The sequence below is a fragment of the Parambassis ranga genome, chromosome 21 (genome assembly GCF_900634625.1).
Source record: "Parambassis ranga chromosome 21, fParRan2.1, whole genome shotgun sequence".
NCBI lineage: Eukaryota > Metazoa > Chordata > Actinopteri > Ambassidae > Parambassis > Parambassis ranga.
The window spans coordinates 22,683,235-22,707,268 of NC_041041.1; the positions used below are offsets into that span (position 1 = coordinate 22,683,235).

At 39.2% G+C, this 24,034-nt stretch overlaps 2 protein-coding genes across 5 annotated transcripts; both read right to left on the reverse strand.

The window, feature by feature from the left end:
- Positions 1 to 1,259: 1,259 nt before the first annotated feature.
- Positions 1,260 to 10,610, reverse strand: LOC114426579 (interferon alpha/beta receptor 1b-like). Its single transcript, XM_028394084.1, has 8 exons — positions 10,454 to 10,610; positions 7,588 to 7,705; positions 6,328 to 6,518; positions 5,836 to 5,996; positions 4,850 to 5,006; positions 3,711 to 3,868; positions 3,345 to 3,517; positions 1,260 to 3,217 (listed from the first exon to the last, which is right to left on the reverse strand). Exons 1-8 carry the CDS (start codon positions 10,530 to 10,532, stop codon positions 2,989 to 2,991), a joined length of 1,266 nt encoding a protein of 421 aa, XP_028249885.1. The 5' UTR covers positions 10,533 to 10,610; the 3' UTR covers positions 1,260 to 2,988.
- Positions 10,611 to 11,319: 709 nt separating this feature from the next.
- Positions 11,320 to 23,549, reverse strand: LOC114426310 (interleukin-10 receptor subunit beta-like). Of its 4 annotated transcripts, none has more exons than XM_028393625.1 (7): positions 23,502 to 23,549; positions 16,265 to 16,379; positions 14,498 to 14,670; positions 14,175 to 14,329; positions 13,033 to 13,183; positions 12,764 to 12,909; positions 11,320 to 12,030 (listed from the first exon to the last, which is right to left on the reverse strand). In XM_028393625.1, the coding sequence occupies exons 2-7, from the start codon at positions 16,333 to 16,335 to the stop codon at positions 11,836 to 11,838; spliced, it is 891 nt and encodes a 296-aa protein (XP_028249426.1). In that variant the 5' UTR covers positions 16,336 to 16,379; positions 23,502 to 23,549; the 3' UTR covers positions 11,320 to 11,835. The 4 variants fall into 4 exon arrangements, with proteins under 4 accessions (XP_028249426.1, XP_028249425.1, XP_028249424.1 ...); XM_028393624.1 differs by having other exon boundaries at positions 14,498 to 14,667; positions 23,393 to 23,543; XM_028393623.1 differs by having other exon boundaries at positions 23,393 to 23,543.
- Between the last annotated feature and the right edge of the window lie 485 nt (positions 23,550 to 24,034).

Here is a 24,034-nt window from a genome sequence, read left to right on the forward strand (position 1 = left end):
TATTTTTAAAAGTAAGTGTGTGTCTGTGTGAGTGTGTCTGTGGGTGTGGGTGGGTTGGGAACACCTCAAGTTTTCAAGTCTGCTTTGAATGAGATGTTAGTTTGTGATCGTGTTACTTGTGTTTTCTGGTTTGTTTCTTTTCCCCTGGGGTTTGTAAGTTATTTGGACTGGTTTTCTTGATTTAGTTTCGTATTTTTGGTTTAGTTTTTGTTGCAATAAAACTCACTTGGTTAACTGAATTCTCTGCCTGCAACTGAGTCCTCTACAACCACTCCTGAAATTATGATCCGGCACCAACAAAGGGACTCACAGGACCTGAAAAGACTAGGTAACAGAACACAGGTGAAACAAATTAGGACAGGGCAAACAATCACAAAGGTGGGAACACAGGGGAAGTAAAACACATGGACACAGGGAGACATGGCTTTCAAAGTAAAACGGGAAACAGGACAGAACCAAAGCAACATCACACAGACAGCCAGAAACAGGACAACACAGGGAAAAGAGAAGCACAAAGAAGCCCGGAACTAAACAGGAAAATAACCAAACCCACAAATAACCAAAAAACCAAATCCTGACAATGGGTGTGTTCAGCATGCAGTCTAAAGAGGCTGGTGAGATCATGGTAGTGATTAGCATATCTTTTTTTATTACAGGAGACCAAGGTCCAAGAGATTTTTTTTTTGTATGTCTGGTTTTTGTGCCGATTTTCATAATCCTACACAAAACTTGCAGCTATGGAGCCATTTTTGCATGTGCAATTCAAAAGTCTGCAAATAAAAATGCATACCAAGTTTGGTGAGTTTTTGAGCATGTTCAGGCCTTCAAAAATGTGATCATTTGTTTTGGTTCCATTATCTTTTGTTCTGTTTTCTCCTTTTTTTGCTAAGCTTTCAGTTTATTTTGACATTGTGGTTTTTGTTGTTAATTTTCCTTCCTGCCCTGACATCCCGTGTAATCCTGTGATCTGAGTCTCGGTATTCATGTTCCCTGTGTATCACCTGTGTCCTTTTACTTGTGTATTGTAGTTTCCTTCCAGTCCTGTCTGACCACACGTGCTTGTCTGTAGTTGTCTCGTGTACTCCTGTGTTCCCTTGTTTCTCCGTGAGTTTTACTTCCTCTTGTTTTCATTCTTAGTGATCGCCTGACCCGCCCTGATGTGTCTCACCCTTGTGTAATACTAAGGGTTCCAATAGGGTTTCACATCGATCCTTGGTGCGCGGGCCCTAAGAAGAAACAGGAGCAAGATACCAACAATCTTTAGTAGACTATTTATTTGTTTGTCATTGTAACAGTAGGAGGTTGTTCAGTAGTATTTTAGAAATAAATGGAAGGTTGGATATTGGTCTATAATTTGCTAAGATGTCTGGGTCAAGAGAATGCATCAAGGAGCAACTTGAAGTCCTTGCAAAGGTATTAATTAGTAATTGAGATAGGAATCAGAGTACTATGAGTGTACAATGTACTGAACAAAACAATAAGAGAGGGGGCAGCATGCGTCTTTAAAGTTTGAGGTGTAGAATTGTTCCTGAAGTTTAACAGGTACAGTTACAGTGTGTAAGATATTTAGGCAATGCTGATCAACTTTTCTATCTGTAGAATATTCGATTTTATGAGTGAACAATGCAAACTGCAACCAACTATCTCAGTCCATCATTTCTCTGACATCCATTTGAATTTATTCCATAACTGTGCATTGCATTTCAAGTCATTTGGTTGCAGGCTCCAATTGTTATCCAGACCTCTATGCTTTGCAAATTCAGGTCATTTAATATAACAATCAAATCCCTCATGGAACTACAGACATTTGTTCCGACACTGTTTTGTAGAATATGGATTTAAAAAATTTACAGTACCATAAGTCAGAACAAAACAGACCACATGATTCATAGATGTAAACATTTTTTGTGTTTTGTATTTTTTGGTGGACTGGTGAATGTTGACAGAAAAATCCAGTTTTAGGCACCACCATGTAAGCGTACTGTATAAGTTTAAAACATCACCTGTCACACTCCACATGAGTGGCCTTAGATCATAGTGCTGCTGTCTGGCTGTTTTTAAGACTTTAGGTCTACATCTACAATATATATACAGGTTTGGCTACATTAAGATATCCTCCAGAGAGTTTGAGCAGTGTATCTCTAAATAATAATGAATTACCAAATTACCAAAGTTGCCAGCTTTAAGGCATGTTCAGGGTAGCTGAAATTATTTATATTAATTATTAAATATATAAGCAGGAGAATACAGTATGGCTAAATGACACCACACTGTACTATTCATTAATATATTAATTAAAATAATCTGCCAAAAATCAGAGATGTGAGAATTGATAAATTACTGAATCACAGTGAAAGTAAGGCAGTGATTTTAACAATTTACATGACTTATTACTGTACAGTCATGGAGAATTAAAGCTCAAAGTCCATTTTTGCATCTTTGATATTACTTCATATTACAACTGAACAAAATCCTTTCTTGATGCCAGTGACTGTACTCATTACTGTAAAGATATGGTTAAAAAATAATTGAGCTATTTTTGCATATTTAGTATTTTGTATAAGCACATTAATTTTTTGGACCTTGGTATTTAGTATCCTGAATATGCCAATAAATGTAATGCTAAGTGAAAAAAAAATTGAACCCTCTCAGGTTCAAGTTCCACATTACTCAGCATGAAACCGGAGCTAAGGCAGAGGCTGTGGCAGAGGGATTGTACGTGACATTTAAATTAGCAACGATAGTACAGCAACCTGGTGGTAATTGCCTGGATCTTTAAATAATCTCCAAAGGCTGCTGCAGGTGCAAGCTATTTGTCTTCACATGACATCCTTGGAGACCAGCAGTTCATTTTTGTTGTTGTAACAAAGTACTGTCCTCTCCTTGTTTTAACAAGATGACACAGATCAGGTGGGATAAAAACTAGAAACCTGCATCGTCCTTTATACCATCTTGTTCAAGTAAAATGTCTTTCTCCGTGGCACAACTTTAGACACACATATCTACAATGCCCTCGTCCGCAGGGATTTTGGGTCGACTGTTGAGCACCAGAGCCATTTCCTGCATCTTCACCTGCTCAGCATCAAGGCCATTCCAGCAGTCTATAACTCCTGCGATGGGCTGACTGGTGTTGGGCTGTTGTGAGTTTGAGCGCCCCCCTGTGGAGTAAACTCCAGAGTCTCCACTGCTGCTGCTATCATGACGGCTGTGTTGGGCACTGGAAAGTGAAATTGACATTCATTCATTTATTGTTTTCATTATAACTTTTTAAAACACCAATTATCAATTTCTTAATATTTAATAAATAAATCTGTTCTTTGTAAACATTAAACATTGAAAGAGACCTGCTGCCTGGCTTAAGGCCTAAAAGGGGTGCTGGTAGATTCTCAGGTGGTAAGTCATGGACTTCCAGGATGGCTGGCTCTAGACGGACAGTCACATTATCACATAGCAGCTCTGATTCTGACTCGGGGGTGAGGAGGCAAGGAACATCAGAACCAGGGGAGGTGCCGAAGAACTGAAATGACCAGAGGAAAAAAAGTCACATTAATATGCAAGTGAAGTGTAGTGTGGTGTAAGTATATGTCCATGTATTATTTAATTAACTTAGAACTACCTTAACAAGGTTTAAGTTTTTAAATAAATGAGCCTGCACAAATATCCTTAAATCAGTAAATAACCTATGTAAAAAGTGTGCTGTGGCTGTATACCTCCTTGAAATGCATGGGCAGCTGGTGGGAAGGGAACAACGTTGCTTTGAGGGTTTTGTAACACCAAAAGGAGCTATACACTGAAGGAAACATGACCAGGAAGCAGGTGACCAAAGAGCCCAGAAAGTAGAGAAAGATCTCCCACCATGGAGTTGCACCTGTTAACAGTAAAAACACACATAGTCAATTTCACTTAATATCTCTAACTAAAACATGTACATGTATTTAAGGATGTGGTGCATCCCTTGGCAAAACCCAACTCAACCTGAGGGAATCCAAAATGAAGAGTAGAACTGAGGGAGAGGATAATAGTATATAATAGTTTAATTTATTAACATAACTTTTGGTCTTGACAACATAAACCAAGGCGTCTATGGGAGGAAGCCAGAGCATCTGGGAAAAACTTGCACAGAGACGAGAGAACATTTAAACTCCCTTCTTTCAGTTCTAACCACTGGGCCACCCTGCTGCCTGTAAGCAATTCTGTTGAGATAATTATTAAGCCCTCCTATTTATTTTTTCATTTTATTCTTTTCCATCTCTGGAAACCCAGCTGGCAGAGACATCAATATCACTTTGTCAGGGCAACTCATGCCAGGTTCAAGACATATTAATTAAACTAAGTCCCTTGGAGTAGCTGACAGCTTTGACTGTCCTTTGTTTATAGAAGCATTGGATGTTTTTTTTGGTCTGAAGATTAAAATTGTTGCATCTGTAATTGTTCAGTCAAAAGAACCATGACTCTCATAACATTAAACATTCACTCAGAACAGTAAAAAATGATTTTTACTTAAGTATGTTTCCTTACTATGGGCCTCTCTTCACAGTGAGTGAAATAGATGACTCTTAAAAATGTATGGTCACCAATTTTTTTATGTTGTCTAGAAACAAGGTTTTTCTTCTGCACAGGCTCAAATAAACCCTCTCTTATGTAAAAATACTAAATGCATATAATTGTTCAGCATAGTTGCATATTTTAACTATTTCTTCACTGAAAGAAATGCAGCTCTTCATTCACACTTTACATTTTGTGTTTTTTTACCCCTTCCTTTCTGTAAAAAACACAAAGCAGTGACATACATGGAGATTATATACTATTTAAAGATAACAATTTAAATTGTTTCTTTTAAACATGTTACCTTCAGTCTGCATACAGTGTGGTGAGGTGAAATTGCTGCCCTTGTTGTAATAATCATAGCGTGACTGGACAATCACACAGTACCAGGTCCAAGGCTTCAGGTTTGGGAGAATCACTATGTTGATGCTGCTTGTTAATGTTTGGTGTGTCTGTGATGCCTGAAGGGCACAGGAGAGAGTCAAAGGGTTAAATAGCAATAATTTGAACTTCACATTTGATTGAAAGTTGAAAACTGCAGAACATATAACGACTGATGAGATAGGTTAGCAACAGACTGGATATATTAGGTACAATTACAGGCACAAAAAACACACACTCCAGGAAGGCTGGATCTGGTCAGGTGGCACATAATCAAATAACTGAAAAATATTAACAACAGATCAAGTAAAATTAAAGAATGCAATGCTGCCACTGTATGCTTGCTCGGGGTTTCTGTAAAGCACCTACAGACAACTTTGATTGTTAAAGATACATTTTTTTCTAGTTTTGCTGTCAGTTGTTTCTGCAGATCTGGGAGCAAGTGAACATTGTTGTTATTCTATGCATTACAGTTTTATCTAATTCATCTAATCTTGTTTATGCAATCCAAAACAACAATTTCCAAACAATTTGACACACTCTGGGTACAGAACATACTGGAATAACCTTTCTGTTTTCTCGTCAAACCAGTTTTCAGAAAACATTTACTTCTTTTACTGAAAAGCAGCTGGTTGGAAAGCATAGCTTCAGGAAACACAGATAGGAAACAACTCTGCAAAGCATGTAATGCTGTTCACAACCAATGAACTAACAATTGTTAATACACACAAGAGAAGAACAAAACAAAAAACCTAAAAGGCTTTTATAATTTTGCTGTTTATTTGGCTGCTTTAATCTGAGAATTACCAGTTGTCTTAGGGAGTGAGGAAAATGTGAAGTGTGACAATACAACCACAATGTGTGACATTTGAGAGAGAGTTGGGAGAGTTTATACATACAGTCTCCTACCTGACTGTCTACTGAGCGTTCCCAGTACATAATATGGTAGGCCAAGGTTGGAATAAGCTCCTTCATGGAGCTGTTGTTGCTGGAGAGAGGGTCAAAAATAGTAACCTCTAGGTCACTACCAGCAGGTGTGAGGATCACGTTGGTTGGAGGACCCAGTGCGGCTACAAGGAGAGACAGCAGAGATGTAACTCCGTAAATGGTTTGTAATAACAAATTGTAGGATGATGAAGAGATGTGTGTCTTAGTTCGACTGACAGGCTTATACACAGATGTACCTTACCAAGACAAAAAGGCTTTTCCTTTAAAGAGAAAAATGACTAGATTTGGCATTTTGCATGCTGGATATTTTACCTCCCCCTAGAGAAATACACTTTAAAAAAATAATGTCAACACTAAAATCACACCAATGAATGAAAATACATTTCCTAAAAATACTCAACATTCAACGTGTAAACTGTTTCCTTTAACTGTAATCTAAACCTTCTCTTTTACCATCTTTGTCAGGGGAGAACTCCTTCTGGACCCAGTCAGAGTGACGCCCATTCACACTGGCTCGTACGCGGAGCACATGGATTCCCAGATAGTACAGGTTTAACAGTGTAAGGTCACATGACCTGTCTAAAATGTCTTTGCAAACAGTGGACCATATGGGAGACTTCTTCTTTGAATTCAGCTTGTACCTCCTGCAAAAAAAGGAAAAACAAAAATGTCTCTTCACACTATATCTATAGATATATATATATAAAAAGCCATGATTTCCCAGTTTCTTGCCTTTTCTTATGATCCTGAGCAGTGAAGCACAATTAACATAACAATATGCAAAGACTAGAAGGCTTATGTCATAAAGGTGCTTCTGTTGACACACATTTTCTGAAAAGTTGAATAATTCAAAAACAAGAAAACAACATGCAGTTTGAAACTCGCTAAAATTGAATAACTTAAGGGATAAAAGTTACAGTGCAGCAACTAAAATTTTTAAATTTTAATTATTTCTGGCCAGAAATACGAACATATTAACTTTCTCTTCTTTAATAGGCTGCAGACTGGGGTATGAAGCACATATGCACAGATATTTATGTGCTAATCCATCAACAGAAAACCTTTTTTATTTGTTTTTCAACAAATTAGTGGGTCCTTCTTCCCCATCAATGATCGTTTTGTGCAGGTACATGGTCATCTCTGCCTCATCAGTGAACATGGCTGCTTTGGCTGCTCTCTTCCCAAGGAGGCTGCCCCAGTGTAAAAAGCACCGTAATGACAAAGAAAATGGTAAAAAAAAATGGTGCATTTTAGGACAGACACTTTAGAAAGTGGTGCTTTTCTGTCACTCCTGGCTTGCCATATATTGCACACATTGCATTGCAAGACACATGCATTATTATTATTATTGTTATTACTTCAAAAAGGCAGTTCTAAGCGCTGTTTTGTTCACAGCTGACACATCACTATTGTCCAACCACTTGCATTTCGACATGGGTGGAATCTGCTGTATCCTCTTTGTACTAATAGCCAATGAGTCTGTGATTTTTCACATTTTTTCTCCCCTCCTATCCTGTGCTCGCACCCCCTTGGAGGGTGTCCCCCTGGTCGAGACCCACTGGCTTAGGCCATAGGTTTTACACTGGAGAGTAGTGGTGAAAAATAAACAAGTATAACATTACTGTATGCCAAATTTTGATTACAGATTCAGCTTCACATCATTATAAAAACTTTCTCTCTTTCACATGGATTCTCTATGTGTAAATTACTCACGCAATATGTTGTGTTGTGAAGGTAACATTGCCAGTGTGGTCCCAGTCCCAGCACAGTGTGTACTGGGTGTTCAAGGTGACCATGGTTACATTCCGTGGGGGAGCCAGCTCTGCTCCAGCTGAAAGAAAAAGGCAAAAACCCACATGACCCACAGCCTAACTGTACTGTAACATTAATCTCATCATCTTGTTATAAATAGCGGATCAACTGTTTCACTTTCACATTAATAGTGTACACAAATGTCACAAATGTTTTGTTAAAAAGTCTTTATACACAGGTATATTTCTAAAAGGAAAATGTAATGTAATGCTAACCATTTAAACAATATGGTTAAATGGAAACGATGAAACAATAACTATTAATTTTTTGATAAAGAAGCATATCACCCACTATGACTATGATTTTCAGTTTTTGGACAACAATGCTGTTATGGCACATACAAAGAATCTACATAACACTGTAATTTGGAGATGCACAACATGAAAGTACAGCTTCTATGTGAAACAGGAACTGTTACAAAACCAAACACTGGAAGTGAGAATATGAGAATTTACCCAACATCCTGAGTGGAAAAAAACAAGTAAGTTCAAACCATAAGTGTGTATTATTATATGGGTGTTTTATTGTGTACTGATGTGACTATGAACAGAAAGAGACAAAAATTTCTATAGCTGGTAGTTAATCTTTTGATGCTCAGAATTTACTGGATACAAAGAATACATTAACAAGCTCATTAATGCCAATCTAAAAAGGAGAACATAATAGGAACATGGAAGTGTGCAATTTTGTCTTCACTAGAACTGTAATACTATGGCCTGAGGAACAAAGAAAACATAAATCACTGTTTCTTAGACACCTGTGTGCTTGTTAAGAATTCAAGCCTGGCATATTACCAGGAGGGAGTAAATATTTTTAAAGCGTTTATAACTATCATAGTGAAACCCATGCTCGATGTGTGTAAAGATGTCATAGTCATCTAATTAATTCTAAAAAAGGACTGCAACCAATACTGGCCAATCAACTTGTGTCTGATCTAAAAACTGGAGCTGCACAATTTTGAGTTTTAATCAATCATAATGTAATCACAATCATGAAAGAACATGTTATCTGCTATGAAAAACAGTGTTTGGAAAAGTAACAGCTAGAAAGGGCAAATGCTGAAAAACCTAAAGCAAGAGTTGTGATGCTGCTTTTCACTGCTGGTGACAACTGAAGGAGCAGAAGGGGCTGAAAACTATTTCCTTTGGACAGGTAGGCTAATCACGTGTTTTGTTTTTGTTTTGTCAGTAATTTATTTTATTTATTTTGGTCATCTTGTGACAGTCATTAACACATTTTTGTATCACATTTTTGACAGTCTCTCTATAATTGCTGAGCAGACATCTTGAATGGTTGTGTATTCCATTAAAAATCAGCCTTTTCTAGAATAGTCATTTACCACATTAACAATGTCTAGACTGCATGTCTGATTATGTTAATGTTATCTATATTGAAAAAAATAAAATTTAACAAAGACATTTCCAAGTGACCCCAAACTTTTGAACAGTACTGTATATATCTACTAATATAATACAACTGTTTTGTCCTGCTTGTCAACATTAACAACCTGTCATGTTTGTTCTCTGTAATGTTTGATGTTTGTGCATGTTAGTTCCTCTCTCTCCTTCATCCTCTCTGTCCTGCCTCCCTCTTCTCCTCCTCTACCCGGCTGACTGTCAGCAGGAAGGTTCTCCTTATGAGTCGGGTCCTGTTCAAGGTTTCTTCTGTTAAAAGGAAGTTTTTCTTGCCACTGTTGCTCTGAAGGTGGTTCAGGCTCTGGGTCTCTGTGAGGCGCTTTGAGATGATTCTGATTGTAAAATGTGCTATATAAACAAAATTGAATTGAATTTTCCTCTCAATATAATTTTGTGGGCGTTTAAACTGCGTGCGACACAAACCCCATAATTGTTCAAATGATGTGAAAGCTATTGAAGAAATATTAATTTGTTTACTATAAAAAAAATTCTAAAATTGGAGGTAGTAAAACTAGTAAAAGGGGTGTGTCTCGTTTGTCTCTCCCAGCTCTAGAACACAGGGTAGGTTTCGAATGATTTGGTCACGTGAAACGGAAGCTATTGAACACAGAAAAGTGTCTGAACAGTGTCTGTCGCATATCCAAACTAAAACCAACTTCACCGCTGTAGAGATCGGTAGTACTACTCGGAGATCTGTATTAACCACTAGAGCAAAGCATAGGCTGCCAAAACCAAACCTTTGCCGTCACTGTCTCCGCCAGGACAAGATGGCGTTATACATGCTGAGATAAAATTGCAATAATTTACATCCTGCTTCACTGACAGTGTTAAACATGTCGTTATTTTTAGACGACTAATTCATCTTTTAATTACGCTGATTATAGTCTAGTATAGTAATTTCCTATTTAATACAGTATTATACACAGTTACAGTCGGAGTTAAAATGAATCCTCTCTAAAACGCCCAAACCGTGTACAAAGGTAACCTACACACTTTCACCATTTCAACTATAAACGCTTCCTGAGCATGATACAAAGAACGATATCTTTCTTTTTGTCGAAATTCTAAAGGACGGTAAGCTATACATAATTGAAAGTGCAAGAGTGATGTCATTAGGGCGAATACTTTCTGTTTCTTTTAGCATAACAGACGAAGAAAAATGTATTTATATTTCGAATCTTAGAAATTCTAACCACTAAATGATGAACAAAACGTCCATCCTGTTAACCCCTTTTATCCTACACATGGTCGCACTTCCGTAAGACATGAGCTATACTAAATATTTTACTGGCTACAATCAACGAAGCCCACAACACATAACGAAAGTTAACATGCTAATTTTGCCCACTTACCTGCGCTGTCGAGGCACCAAAACACAAGGCAAACATAAAACGCAGCGAACATGGTCTGTATTTTGCTGGGTACTAACATCGACTTTTCCGTCAACACTTCTTCATCATCTTCTTTTTCCTTCTTCTTCTTCTTCAAAGACAAAGCACTGTTACGTGCATTGCCGCCCTCTATCGATGCAGAGCCATTATGATTGTAATATAATGCCTGCAGTGTTCTGGTAGTAAACGTTGTTATTCCCATTCTAAATGTTTTTGTTGTGCAGCATGTGAATAATGCAATGCATGCAATGCATGCTATACATGATTTGCTGACTCCTGTGCTTTATACTCACAGTATTTGCAATTTCCACCATGATTTCAACATCTGATCATTGGATTTTCAAATTGGAGTTAGATTTATTATTCTTTACAATGTTTATTGGGAAAAATGTTTGTTTTCACCAATTGTGTAGTTTAATGCAGTCTCACAATCTTGTTGCATATAGTGAAAATGGCACATAAATAAGAAGCATGGAGGAATGGTGGAGACATATATATATATATATATATATATATATATATATATATATACTGTAAATCTATACCTTATTAACAAAATGTAAACAGTGGAAGGCACTTCATGCAGTTTGACATCTTTTTTCTTTTAAAAACAGTAGACAGGTTTTTAGAAGTACCTACTACTACTAGTAACTACTTTAGTGTGGACAAGAGGCATACATCAGTGTGCTCCTTATACAATATATATATATATATATATATATATATATATATATATATATATATATACTGTAAATCTATACCTTATTAACAAAATGTAAACAGTGGAAGGCACTTCATGCAGTTTGACATCTTTTTTCTTTTAAAAACAGTAGACAGGTTTTTAGAAGTACCTACTACTACTACTAGTAACTACTTTAGTGTGGACAAGAGGCATACATCAGTGTGCTCCTTATACAATATATATATATATATATATATATATATATATATATATATACTGTAAATCTATACCTTATTAACAAAATGTAAACAGTGGAAGGCACTTCATGCAGTTTGACATCTTTTTTCTTTTAAAAACAGTAGACAGGTTTTTAGAAGTACCTACTACTACTACTAGTAACTACTTTAGTGTGGACAAGAGGCATACATCAGTGTGCTCCTTATACAATGTGATGATACTGCAAGAATCATTAGAACTGTACAGTATAAAAAGCCTTCAACAAGATAAGATACAGTATATCTTCTACCTTGACATCATACTGTACCTGCTTTGAGGGTAATGTAGAACTGCATTAGAATATGTTAAATCTCTGGGCCCAGAAAATGGGTTGCTGTTGTTTCTCAGTCTCTTTACAGTCCATGTGATGGCTGCTTTTATTTCTTCAGTCTGTATTTTTTAACCTTTTCTTCTTTCTTCTTTCTGTGTCCTCGTGCTTTTTGCTGCAGCTGCTACCAGCTGCCTCCAGAAGGTTCAATTCGTCCACTGCACTGACACTTATAGGGTCGTATTTCTCCACAACAGGGCTTGAGTTCCTCATGGCTAGGTATACAGGGGAGCTACGTGTCGCCGGCAGAGACTAGGAGTGGTCAAAAGCAAATAAAATTTAAAAAAATAAAACACACAAAAAACATTCTCAGAATTCTTGTGCATAATTAGCATGATTACACAGATGAACCCAATTGATAATACTATAAATACTATATCCACTTTAAGGACATAAGTACAATAATACAAGTGATACATTTTCAGTAACATGTTGTTACACATATGTTCTTATATGTGGATGCAAATTCGAGTCATAACAGTTCCCCGAAAAATACATCTTGTTTGCCCTGGTGATTGCCAGCTTCTCCAGTATGACTGCGAGGAACTTCTAAGTCATCTTTTAACTGGATATGTGCATATTAAACAATTCTCTAAAACAGCCTTCTTTCACTTCCACAGTATTGCTAAGATCAGAAACATCCTGTCCCAGAGTGATGCTGAGAAACGTATCCATACTGATATCACCTGTAGGCTATTTGCATATATTTCAATAGGTCTCAGAGAAATCTGCAGCTGATGTCAAATATTGAAGAGTATTGACAGGAATCAGTCGCCATACCTGCATGACCTATACGCGACGTTTATTTAGGTTCTTTGAGTAGGTTCCTGCCCATAAGTTACAGAACAATGTTGAGGGGTGGAACAGCATGTTCACCCCTATTCACTGACCCCTATTGTGCAAACCCTGGTTCTAAAACCATGTTTTCTAGCTTTACTTTTGTGCAGAGTTGTCCATCTTTATACAGTGGGAAGGCTATACACACCTCTATAAATTCCAGAGGCAGAGCATCTTTTGGATAGAAAAATTTGAGAATACTTTTCCAGTGGACTACTGTGACCACCACCAGAACCACTGCCACGGTTAAGACGACACACACCACCACCACTGCCATCCACAGGGATTCTTTCTCTGTTAAAAAAGTCACATTTAGGGCTACTTCACTTGTGCATCTAATATTTCTACAAAAGAAATCTGAAGAGACATCATATTAACACAACAAACCTCCTTTCAGGTGGATTGCTGAATGCTTACCATTGGTGGTGCTCTCACAGACAGTGTCACTGGTGTTGCTAGGATTACGGTTCCGGTCTGTGTTGATTTGGGCTTGGACACAGTACTTGGTCAAAGGGTCCAGGTCATTCAGAACAACTCGGTTTTGCTGTACATTGCTGATGAATCTGGCCTGCAGGAAACAACAAATGTTGCTTAGCTGAATAAATACAGTAGAAGGATGTTCCAATGTTCCATAAATCAGTTGTAAACTGAGACACTTCTTAGAAAGGAACCAGGCAATTAGCACCAAGCATCCATTCCTCAGTCAAGGTAAATGATCTGCCTTTTTGTGCTTCTTTACCTACTCCAACACACCTACTTCAGCAGAACTGAGAAAGCCATTCAGGGGAGTGGTGAAATGTCTTTAGAAAAAAAACATCCACAAGTTTAACCTTGAACATGACCTGGATGAATGAGAGCATCCACAGACCTACTTCAACATACTTGCATTTCACTGCTTCACATTCATCCTTTTCTGCACACCAATGTCCGGAATTTACTACTACTCTATCATCATCGAACTTAGTGTTTCTACCTTTTCTTATTAGTTTGATTGCTGCAAGGCAATCAAACTGTTGTTATTCTACATCTTTATCCATTAATATTTTCCTGTCCTTTCCGGTCAGCATTCAAATCAATGCTTCAGCTGCAGCAATCAAACTTGCATTTTCTTCAGGAAATGATTTTCTAGTTGTTTTTAATCCTCCGCCATTAGAGTCTATGGCAGCCCATAGAACCAAGTGGTAAAAAGGTTTGAAATTTGGCACACTGATGCAGATCAGTACCGTGATTATTTTCACCAAGTTTCATGTCAGCACCACCCAAACTCCAGCACCACCAACTGGTCAAAGATATATAGGCTTATTGTTTTCAAACTTGGTCCAATTACCCCCCTTTACTGTGGTGTAGTTTAACCAGTAGGTGGTGCTAGAATTTGAATTATGTGTTTTGGTTATAAACTGAAAATTAAGTGCTCATCATACTGTTTATAGTCCAATTGTTGATTCTTGACAACTTTTTATGTCAGCATATAATTTTTCACAGGCCTTGTTTTTTATTCCGATTGTCAGAAAACACAGATGATCTTCATATCATGCCTGGCACATGTAATGATATCCCACCTTTTCCTTCTGCCCCTTTTTCCAGTAGGTTATGTTGTATGTGGCAGAGTTGTAGACATCTCTCAGTGTTGAAATCCAAAACAATGGATCTTTAATAATGACCTCCAGGGTTGGCCCATTGGAAAGAAGAGTCACAATGGGTGCATCGATGAAGCCTGAGGGGGATAGCGTTGCAGTAAGTCTCAAAAGTTTACAGGCTTGAATGGGCAAAAGCCAACATTTTAGACTAAATGAAACATAACATTTAACATAACATTTTTTTTTAAAAAATAAAAAAAAATAACATGTTTTACACTGAAAAGAAATGCAGCATTTCAACTCACTGTCTTTGTCCAAGGTGATAGTGTTACTTTCCGCGCACATAGAGCGCTCTCTCCTCTGCACCGCCCACACTCTACCAGTATACTTTCCATACACACTAAGGTTGAAGGGAGTGAAGTCACACTGGAGGGTGGAGATGTTCACACAGCCTGTTCTGAAGATTGTGACTGAACTTCTGTGACAAAAGTACAGTACCAACATTACTCATATCGACATATTTTTCAGTTTTATTTGTTTACAGATGTAATAAATAAAGATTGAACACTTGTCAAGACACTTACATGGTGGATTTTTACAACTCACAGGAACAACTACAACATTGCTGTGAAGATGGTGGTGTCTCAATGTGAAATGCAGGCATGAATGGACATATACTGGTATGGGTATTTATTACCTTAGCTCTTTGTGTGTTTAATATGATTTGTTTTGTTTTGAATGCGCCAACCCCAGTAACGGAGAGTTCTTTTTTCTTTTTGTTTAAATCTGCTTATTAGTCTGTTCCTTTTCTACTTCACTCTTATCTGCAACAATACTAATGGTGGTTAATATGTTGCAGTGGCGTATGTGATTTGGAAAAGTGTACTAAGGAATGCAGTATACACTATATGGAATTTCCTCCTGCCCTGTCTGCTGTTTGTGATTTAGGACTGCAAAGTGGGTCTGGTAAATTTTGTCTTTTAAAAAAGAAGTTGTTGTTAATAAACACCCCACATCACAACTAAAACATTACAGCAATGAAGCAAAGGCAGCAATCAAAACATCCCCTATTTATTATTAGGGAGCAAAGTTTTTAACTTATTATATGACCCCCCCCTATATATTTAACTTACAAAACAAATAATAAAAATCCCATATTTAGAATCTCCTTTTGAGCTGGTACAATAGAGCACTGATTGTAAACTAGCATGCTTTAGAAATAACTGTAACGTTGCCACATTTAGCTTCAAACTATGTTAAAAGGCAGTGTTTTAAATGTCCAATTTTACTAAATTCACAGCAATATTTCTAAATGTTAAATAATAAATAGAAATCTAAATGTAAAGCTTAAGCCTCTTCTTCATGAGATAATGTGACAACACTTCAGCTGCAAACAGCAGGATCAAGGAACATTTTTCAGCTGCAAACAAACAGCTGAAAAATGTTCCTTGATCCTATCAGTTTGCGATAGACTATGTATGGGTTATGCATTCATATGTGTATATCTGTGGATGCTCTGATTCATCCAGGTCATAGTCATTTCCAAATGACTAAATTCCATTTAAATTGAGGCAACTGGACTCAAGGATTGTTTTTTGAAGACGTTTCACCACTCCCCCAAGTAGCTTCTTCAGTTCTCGTTGAGTTGCCTCAATTTAAACTCTTGGAAACATTCATGTGTTTTTTTAACATGAGAAGATAGGCTGTCCACTAAACAGTGACAACATATGATTAACAGACCAACAAACCAGCAGTGCAAAGTCTTCCAGACTGCATATGATTGCATACTTCATGATGGCCCATCTGCTCTTGGATTTCAAATTGCAGTAAAATGGCAGCTTGTTTATAAACTTTTGTGTCAAGTCACTGCTCAATTGCATATAGTTGCTGAGAATGAACTTCACACAAATGAGCAGCCTACACCCTGACACTCCAATGCCTAAATGTATTTCATTACAACGCACCCAGAATGCATTCTTGAAAGCACCTATGTAACCAATTAACACTCACCCATAAGTGATTAGTGTTATTACAAATATGCTTTACTGGCTGGGAAGCATATAACAACTCACTTGTATTCTGTTGTGTAGACTGTATCATTGGCAGTCCCTTCAGGTGGATCCCACCTCAGTACCAGATTCATGTTGTGGGAGGTCAGAAGGACATTGGTGGGTTTATTGGGGATTCCTAAAACCACAGATAAGCACTGTTTACAAAGCTTTACTGAAAAAACCTACAGACTTGACAAGTCTAAAACCTAAAGTGTTTATCGTGGCAACTGGAGGGAAAATATTAACTATAGACTAACATAATATTGTACCTGATAGCTATCATGTATTTCATGCAGTATATAAAGAATATCAGCACATGTATGATTAGTTCCATCTCATCTCTCATTTTATTTCAACCAATCAAAGTCAAAGTCAAAGTCAGCTTAATTGTCAAAACTGCTATATGTGCTGGACATACAGACATTGAAATTGCATTACTTTCATCTTCACAACATATAACTAAGAACCTATGAATAGACAATAATTATAAAGTGTAAAAAATGCACCTACAATGAGGCACACACAAAATACAAGGCACAAAATGAAGGCACAATTCTTTGCCCAAGGACACACAACAATGACTAGGGCAGAGCTGGGGTTGAACAGCCAACCTTTCGATTATTGGACAACCATGCTCTACCACTGAGCCACTGCTGCCCATAATGTATGGTGGTGTGGACATCCTCGGTCAGCATTCTCTCTTCTTTCCAGTTGTGGTTCTACATTGAATTACTCCTCGGGTGACACCACCCCATGTGCCCATGTCACAGAGACCCAGAGCCTGAACCCCCTTAAGAGCCACGGTGTCAGGAAAAACTCCCTCTTTATCAGGAAGAAACATTGAGCTCCGGCTCAAAAGGAAGAACCTTCCTGCTGTCAGTTGGCTGGGTAGAGGAGGAGAAGAAGAGGGAGACAGGACAGAGAGGATGAAGGAGAGAGAGAGAGAGGAGAAGAGGGAGACAGGACAGAGAGGATGAAGGAAAGAGAGAGAAGAAGAGGGAGACAGGACAGAGAGGAAGAAGGAGAAAGAGAGGAGAAGAGGGAGACAGGACAGAGAGGATGAAGGAGAGAGGAAAAGAGGGAGACGGGTCAGAGAGGATGAAGGAGAGAGAGAGAGGAGAGGAGGGAGACAGGACAGAGAGGATGAAGGAGAGAGAGGAGAAGAAGAAGGAGACAGGACAGAGAGGATGAAGGAGAGAGAGAGGAGAAGAGGGAGACAGGACAGAGAGGATTAAGGAGAGAGAGAAGAAGAGGGAGACAAGACAGAGAGGATGAAACAGAGAGAGAAGAAGAAGGAGACAGGACAGAGAGGATGAAGGAGAGAGAGAGGAGGAGAAGAGGGAGACAGGACAGAGAGGATAAAGCAGAGAGAGAGGAGAAGAAGAGGGAGACAGGACAGAGAGGATGAAACAGAGAGAGAAGAAGAAGGAGACAGGACAGAGAGGATGAAGGAGAGAGAGAGAGGAGAGGAGGGAGACAGGACAGAGAGGATGAAGCAGAGAGAGAGAGAAGAAGAGGGTGTCTCCCTCTTCTTCTCTCTCTCTCTCTGCTTCATCCTGGTGGTTCATCCTGGTGGTTCTACATTGAATTACTCCTCGGGTGACACCACCCCATGTGCCCATGTCACAGAGACCCAGAGCCACGGTGTCAGGAAAAACTCCCTCTTTATCAGGAAGAAACATTGAGCTCCGGCTCAAAAGGAAGAACCTTCCTGCTGTCAGTTGGCTGGGTAGAGGAGGAGAAGAAGAGGGAGACAGGACAGAGAGGATGAAGGAGAGAGGAGAAGAAGAAGAGGGAGACAGGACAGAGAGGATGAAGGAGAGAGAGAGGAGAGGAGGGAGACAGGACAGAGAGGATGAAGCAGAGAGAGGGAGACAGGACAGAGAGGATGAAGGAGAGAGAGAGGAGAAGAGGGAGACAGGACAGAGAGGATGAAGGAGAGAGAGAGGAGAAGAGGGAGACAGGACAGAGAGGATGAAGGAGAGAGAGAGAGGAGAAGAAGGAGACAGGACAGAGAGGATGAAGGAGAAAGAGAGAAGAAGAAGGAGACAAGACAGAGAAGATGAAGCAGAGAGAGAAGAAGGAGACAGGACAGAGAGGATGAAGGAGAGAGAGAGAGGAGAAGAGGGAGACAGGACAGAGAGGATGAAACAGAGAGAGAGGAGAAGAAGAGGGAAACAGGACAGAGAGGATTAAGGAGAGAGAGGGAGACAGCACAGAGAGGATGAAGGAGAGAGAGAGGAGAAGAAGAGGGAGACAGGACAGAGATGAATGAGAGAGAGAGGAACTAACATGATAATATACATAGAAAACCGCCACGCAGATGATATTTTTTCCAACTGCTTGTGCCGCCCCCTGTGTGATGCCGCCCCGGGCAACGCCCCAGTTTGCCCGTGCTCAAAACCGCTACTGCTTCTTGCCTCAGTATTACAGTAGTATTGAGTGTTGTACAGCAGTGTTTCCCACACATAAGACCATTGTGTGGTGTGCCACCTGCGTAATGGCATTAAACACTTGAAGGAAGACCCAAATCAGGGGGATATTTGCATAGAGAAGATGGTCGGTGATATCTGGAGTGGGGAACACCCCCCCCCCCTAATTCAGCATAGACAGAGTTGGTAACACAGCAAATAATAAGGCTAATTAGGGTGCAATATGGTTGAGCAAAAACACCAAAATCTGTTACATTATTTGAGTTATTTAGTAGTTATATAGTAATTATAGTATTTATATTAGTCATGTGGATATAGTATACTATTTATTTTAACCTTTATTTTAATTTTTATCACCACCTTTTGGACAGACACTCTCCTGCGCCGTGTTGCCAGCTGCTCATCTAAACTGTCCATCATCGTTGTACTTCCTCCTTCTGTCTGTGTGTTCTGCACCTGAAGAAGCTCTTGGCTTCTCCACATTCATCACACCCACAATAAATTCCGACCAATCATGGTTGACACACAGCCCTGAGAGAAAAAGTTCTGCCCGGGCCATGTATCCGAGAGCGCTGCACAACAGGCAGTCCGAGAGAAAAATGACGTCATTTTGTGGGCGTAACGTCAGCAGGGGGGAGGGAGTTCTCTGTTCTCGTGTAGTATGGATCCAGCTTAAGAAGTCCTTTAACATCTGCCAGACCATGCTGCAGATGTTTTACTCCAGAACAGTGTAGTGCTCTGGGGCAGCAGGTTGAAGACGGTCGACACCAACAGGCTCAACAAGCTCATTAGGAAGGCTGGCTCGGTACTGGGAGTGGAGCTAGAGTCTGTGGGGGAGGTGACAGAGAGGAGGATCAGGGCTCTAGAGTGAGACCATTTTGGTCACACGCGCAGCCTATTTTTTCCAAAATATCAGAGGTCACGCCAGGGCAACCAGCTTAAACGTTTGAAAGCTACGTTTGAAACCGTGGCTGCTGCACTCAGACCGAGACCGCAGGAAATCCAGAAGAAGAAGAACACGGACAGAGCTGATGCTGTGCGCTAAAGCTTGTTCCATACGCCATAAGAACATGAACAAAGTTTGTTTCGGCCCAGACTTTTTGAAACGTGTGTGCAGAACTTATACGGCCCTCTCACTGCGGCGCACAGCGCACACACAGACAGACAGGTTTTAAATACATGCATACAGCTGAAACTGTAACAGACAGAATGAAAAGTCTGTCAACTGGAGCTCAGCTTTAGAGAGAGAGGAGACACAGGAGACACTGAGGCAGAGAGGTGAGGAAGATGAGAGAATAGAATACTGTAGCTACATTAGAAATGTGTTGAACAAAATATATATCGCAATCACAGCTATTAAATAATTAAAGATGAATAGAATTAAAATAATTTTTAATTCACATTGGCAGATAGATAAGTGAGGAAAATACAGAGAGAAAGCAAACAGGGAAATGAATGCTGTACTAACTTTAAATCTTCATTATGGATTTCTGACATGCAGGCTTGTTGGCTAGTTTGTCCATAATTTGAATGAGTACTATCGGTACATTTATTTATTTTTTTTATTTACCTGTGTTTATTGAACAATGTCCAAAGTCCGTTTAGGATGATGTAGCTGCAGATGATGAGAGAAGGTGAAAAGAACTTCTGCGTTAAGATTAGTTATCTTATCTTATCTTATTTTATGAACTCGCTACTCGCTGCCGCCGCTATGCCCACAAAATGATGTCATTTTTTTTCTCGGAGCTCCTGTTCTGCAGCTCTTGCCGACACATGGCCCAGGCAGAACTTTTTCTCTCAGTGCTGTGCGAGAACAATTGTGTGATTGGCCGGAATTTAGTAGGCGTGATGAATGTGGAGAAGCGCAAGAGCTTCTTCAGGTGCAGAACACACAGACAGAAGGAGGAAGTACAACGACGATGGACAGTTTAGATGAGCAGCTGGCAAACAGCTCCTGGAAGGAGAAACACAGCGCACAGAGGAGAGCGTCTGTCCAAAAGGTGGCGATAAAAATTAATCCCAGTATCGATCACGGGGTTACAGTCACTACACACTTCATTAAACACTGGGAGACAGGATGTATTATTGCAGACAGTCATCCACATGTTCACAGAATTAAACTCACACAGACAAGAGGTCTGCTACAGTCAGCTACACTGATCTTCTATCTATTGTCATTCTATACACCCTATTCCCTGAGCATTATCAGCTCGTTAGGCCAGGTAACCACGACTGTGCACACAATTTGCAACACAATTGCATTGTCAAACTTTTGTGTGTAACATGCACTATACCCTGCACCCTAAGTATGTACATGAGGCAGGTTTAGTGAAAACATTTCCTAATTTCATAACCCAAAGTAATTTATACTGGGAGCCTGTTATGTTTTCTTCAATAGACCATCTCTGTTTCCCTCCAAACAACACAGATTATTCACATTGCATTTGGTCTTGTTTGTTTTCTATATACAGAAAAAGATTTTTTTCTGTTTCACCGCATACAAACTTCTCATACTCACATCTATCTCTGACCTCCTCCACACTTATCACTCTCTCAGATTCTTCACTCCACACACATCCCACATATCACAGTTCCTCGTTCCAGGGGCCCGTTTAATTTAAGAGGTTCAACAAACTTTCTGAGTTTAAATGTGAACTCGGAGTTGATTTACCCTCAGATGGAAAATTCTTTTCCATCAATATCAGTACAACTGATCTGTGTTAGTTCAATCAACTTTGATTATGTTGACTCTGAGTAAGTATACTCCTCTATAAAAAAAATCACCAATGCAGGCCTGATTGACCAGATTGCCACTATTCACCATGGCAACAGATGCTTAAAAAAGACCCACCTCCTTTTCTCAATGCAGTCATAAAATTTGCTACAGTGGTGAGCAGAGAGAGGTGGTGTGTCCTATGCTCTCCTCTCCTCTCATTTCCAGAGATGTACAACAAACACATGTTTACAACCAAACTTTCCTGGTACCAGTAGGTGGCGCTATGACCATATCATCCTATTAGCATATATATCTGTTCAGACTCAGGTCCATAGGAGTACTGTAAGATTTTGTCCACATTGCATAAAGTAGATGGGTAGTACTGAAGAAAATAGAGCGAGTTCCTTTGTAATGGCGAATGGTCAACTTTGGTCAACCGTAATACTTTTGAAAGAGTTTTGGAATGTGTCTATTCCCTATGGTGTCCTGAGTGGACACAGTGAATTATAGTTCAATTGCATGAAGTATGTGAGGCGTTAAAAGTTTCATAGCAGGGTTAGAAATCACCAAAAATTACCATAAAGTTCAAAATGGCAGACTTCCTGTTGGGTTTGGAGGGGGGGGGGGGTCCATGAGACTTTTTTGTGCGTCTGGAGGTGATACGTATGTGTGCCAATTTTAATGCTGCCGTGTCGGGGTAACGGGGCTACACGTTAAGGCCACAAATACAGCGAGTTCCTTTGTAATGACGAATGGTTAACTTTGAGGCCACGCCTCGCCACACCGTACCACTTTTGAAAGAGATTTGGAATGCCCTATGGTTTCCTGAGTGCACACAGTGAATTTCAGCTTAATTGGATGAAGTATGAAAGGCATGAAAAGTTTTGGAGTCACAAATTGCCAAAAATGACCACAAAATTCAAAATGGCGGACTTCCTGTTGGGTTTGGAGGGGGGGTCCAAGAGACTTTTTTGTGCATCTTGGGGTGATACACATGTGTACCAATTTTCATGATCCTACTCAAAACAGGCCAGGGGGGGCATGCAGAAAAACCTATGAAAACACAACATTTTGTGTAGCCAGAAGGTGGCGCTCTGTCAAATCCTCAATATTGTTGTATAGATGTGTTTAGGGTCAGACTCTGATCATACATGTGACATTTGGTACAGATCGGACAGTAAACACAGAAGTTAGAGCGACTTCCTGTTTCCTGTGAAATGGTCAAATTTTGGATGAAAAATAATAATCCTAAGGGTTTCAATAGGGCTCTTGCACCGTTCGGTGCTCGGGCCCTAATAATATGTATGCAACTGCAAGAGTGTGGTAGTAAATGTAAGGGCAAATATTATTTATGTCTCAAATGCCTCCAATAAGGTACTTACTGCCACCACACATACAAACTATTAAATCCATTGGACAGTTCAAGTCACTACATAGAAAATGGGTTATGAGTGATTTGGGTGCGGAAACAACGGCTCTGAGTTGTATTATTATTATTATTATTATTATTCACCTGCGGTATTTTAAGAGTAATTAAATACTAAATCATTCTCCATGATCAAATCAGTCTCGATCATCGAATCATTCACACCAACACTTTTGCGTCCACGCCGCAGGTGTGTTACTTCTATATGATTATATGCTTCATTTCTAAAGCTCCTATGGTTGAAATTCACTCTATGACTGCATTTAGAAAAAACGGTGGACCTCTTTTTTCCAGCGTCTGTTGTCACGGTGAATCGTGGTATCCGGGCTCCATTGATCAATGATGACCTTTTTTTTATTAAATCTTCATGGTGCGCGTATTTAGAGTCAACATACTCAGAGTTCACTCAGTTAACGCAAATCAGCTGTACTCAGAGTAAATCGACAAAGAGTTACAATTTAAAATCGGAGTATGTTGACACGGGCCCCAGGACGCTGAAAAGTTGTGCTTGTTTCACCCATGTGACAGCCATGTCATGTCAAATCTATGATAGATTTAGGAAGAGACTACATTACCTCCGTATGCGCAGACGGTCAAAATCGTTAGGACAACGACACAAAGATAGACTGACATGTTATTCCAGCGGAACTTCTATAAGTATCATGTATTTAATGTAAGTGGTACCTATGAGACGCTTGTGTTTCCTGGTAGTGCTCGCTTACAGAAAGCGGGGAGGAACACGGAAACAGTCACTGCGCGGAAACGCCTCAACCAGAGCCGTGCAACATGTCAGTTTATAACAATGCTTGCTGGCTGGCTGCTTTGTCTAGAATGACCCTAACATAAGTGATTGTTTATGATTTGGTACACAAAGAGGACTGTTCTTAAGGGGTCTAATAATATTAATCCTACTAATCCTAGTTTTTGGTTTCTGTGAAAAAAATGTCATTGTGTGAATAAAAAACAGTCACCATTGTACAATGTACAGAAATAATTTATGTTACAGATGATAACCATATTATTTTATCATTTCAATGATAATGATAAACAATGATAAATCAATTTAACATTAGGAAGTAAACCTTAACAGTTTGTTAAAAAAAGGAAGAGTGTAGATAACCACTAAAAGAATGCAGCTCAGAAAAATACACATGTACAAGACTACATAGGGACTTACAGTTAATGTCATGAAACACTGGCATTATAATTGATGAGTC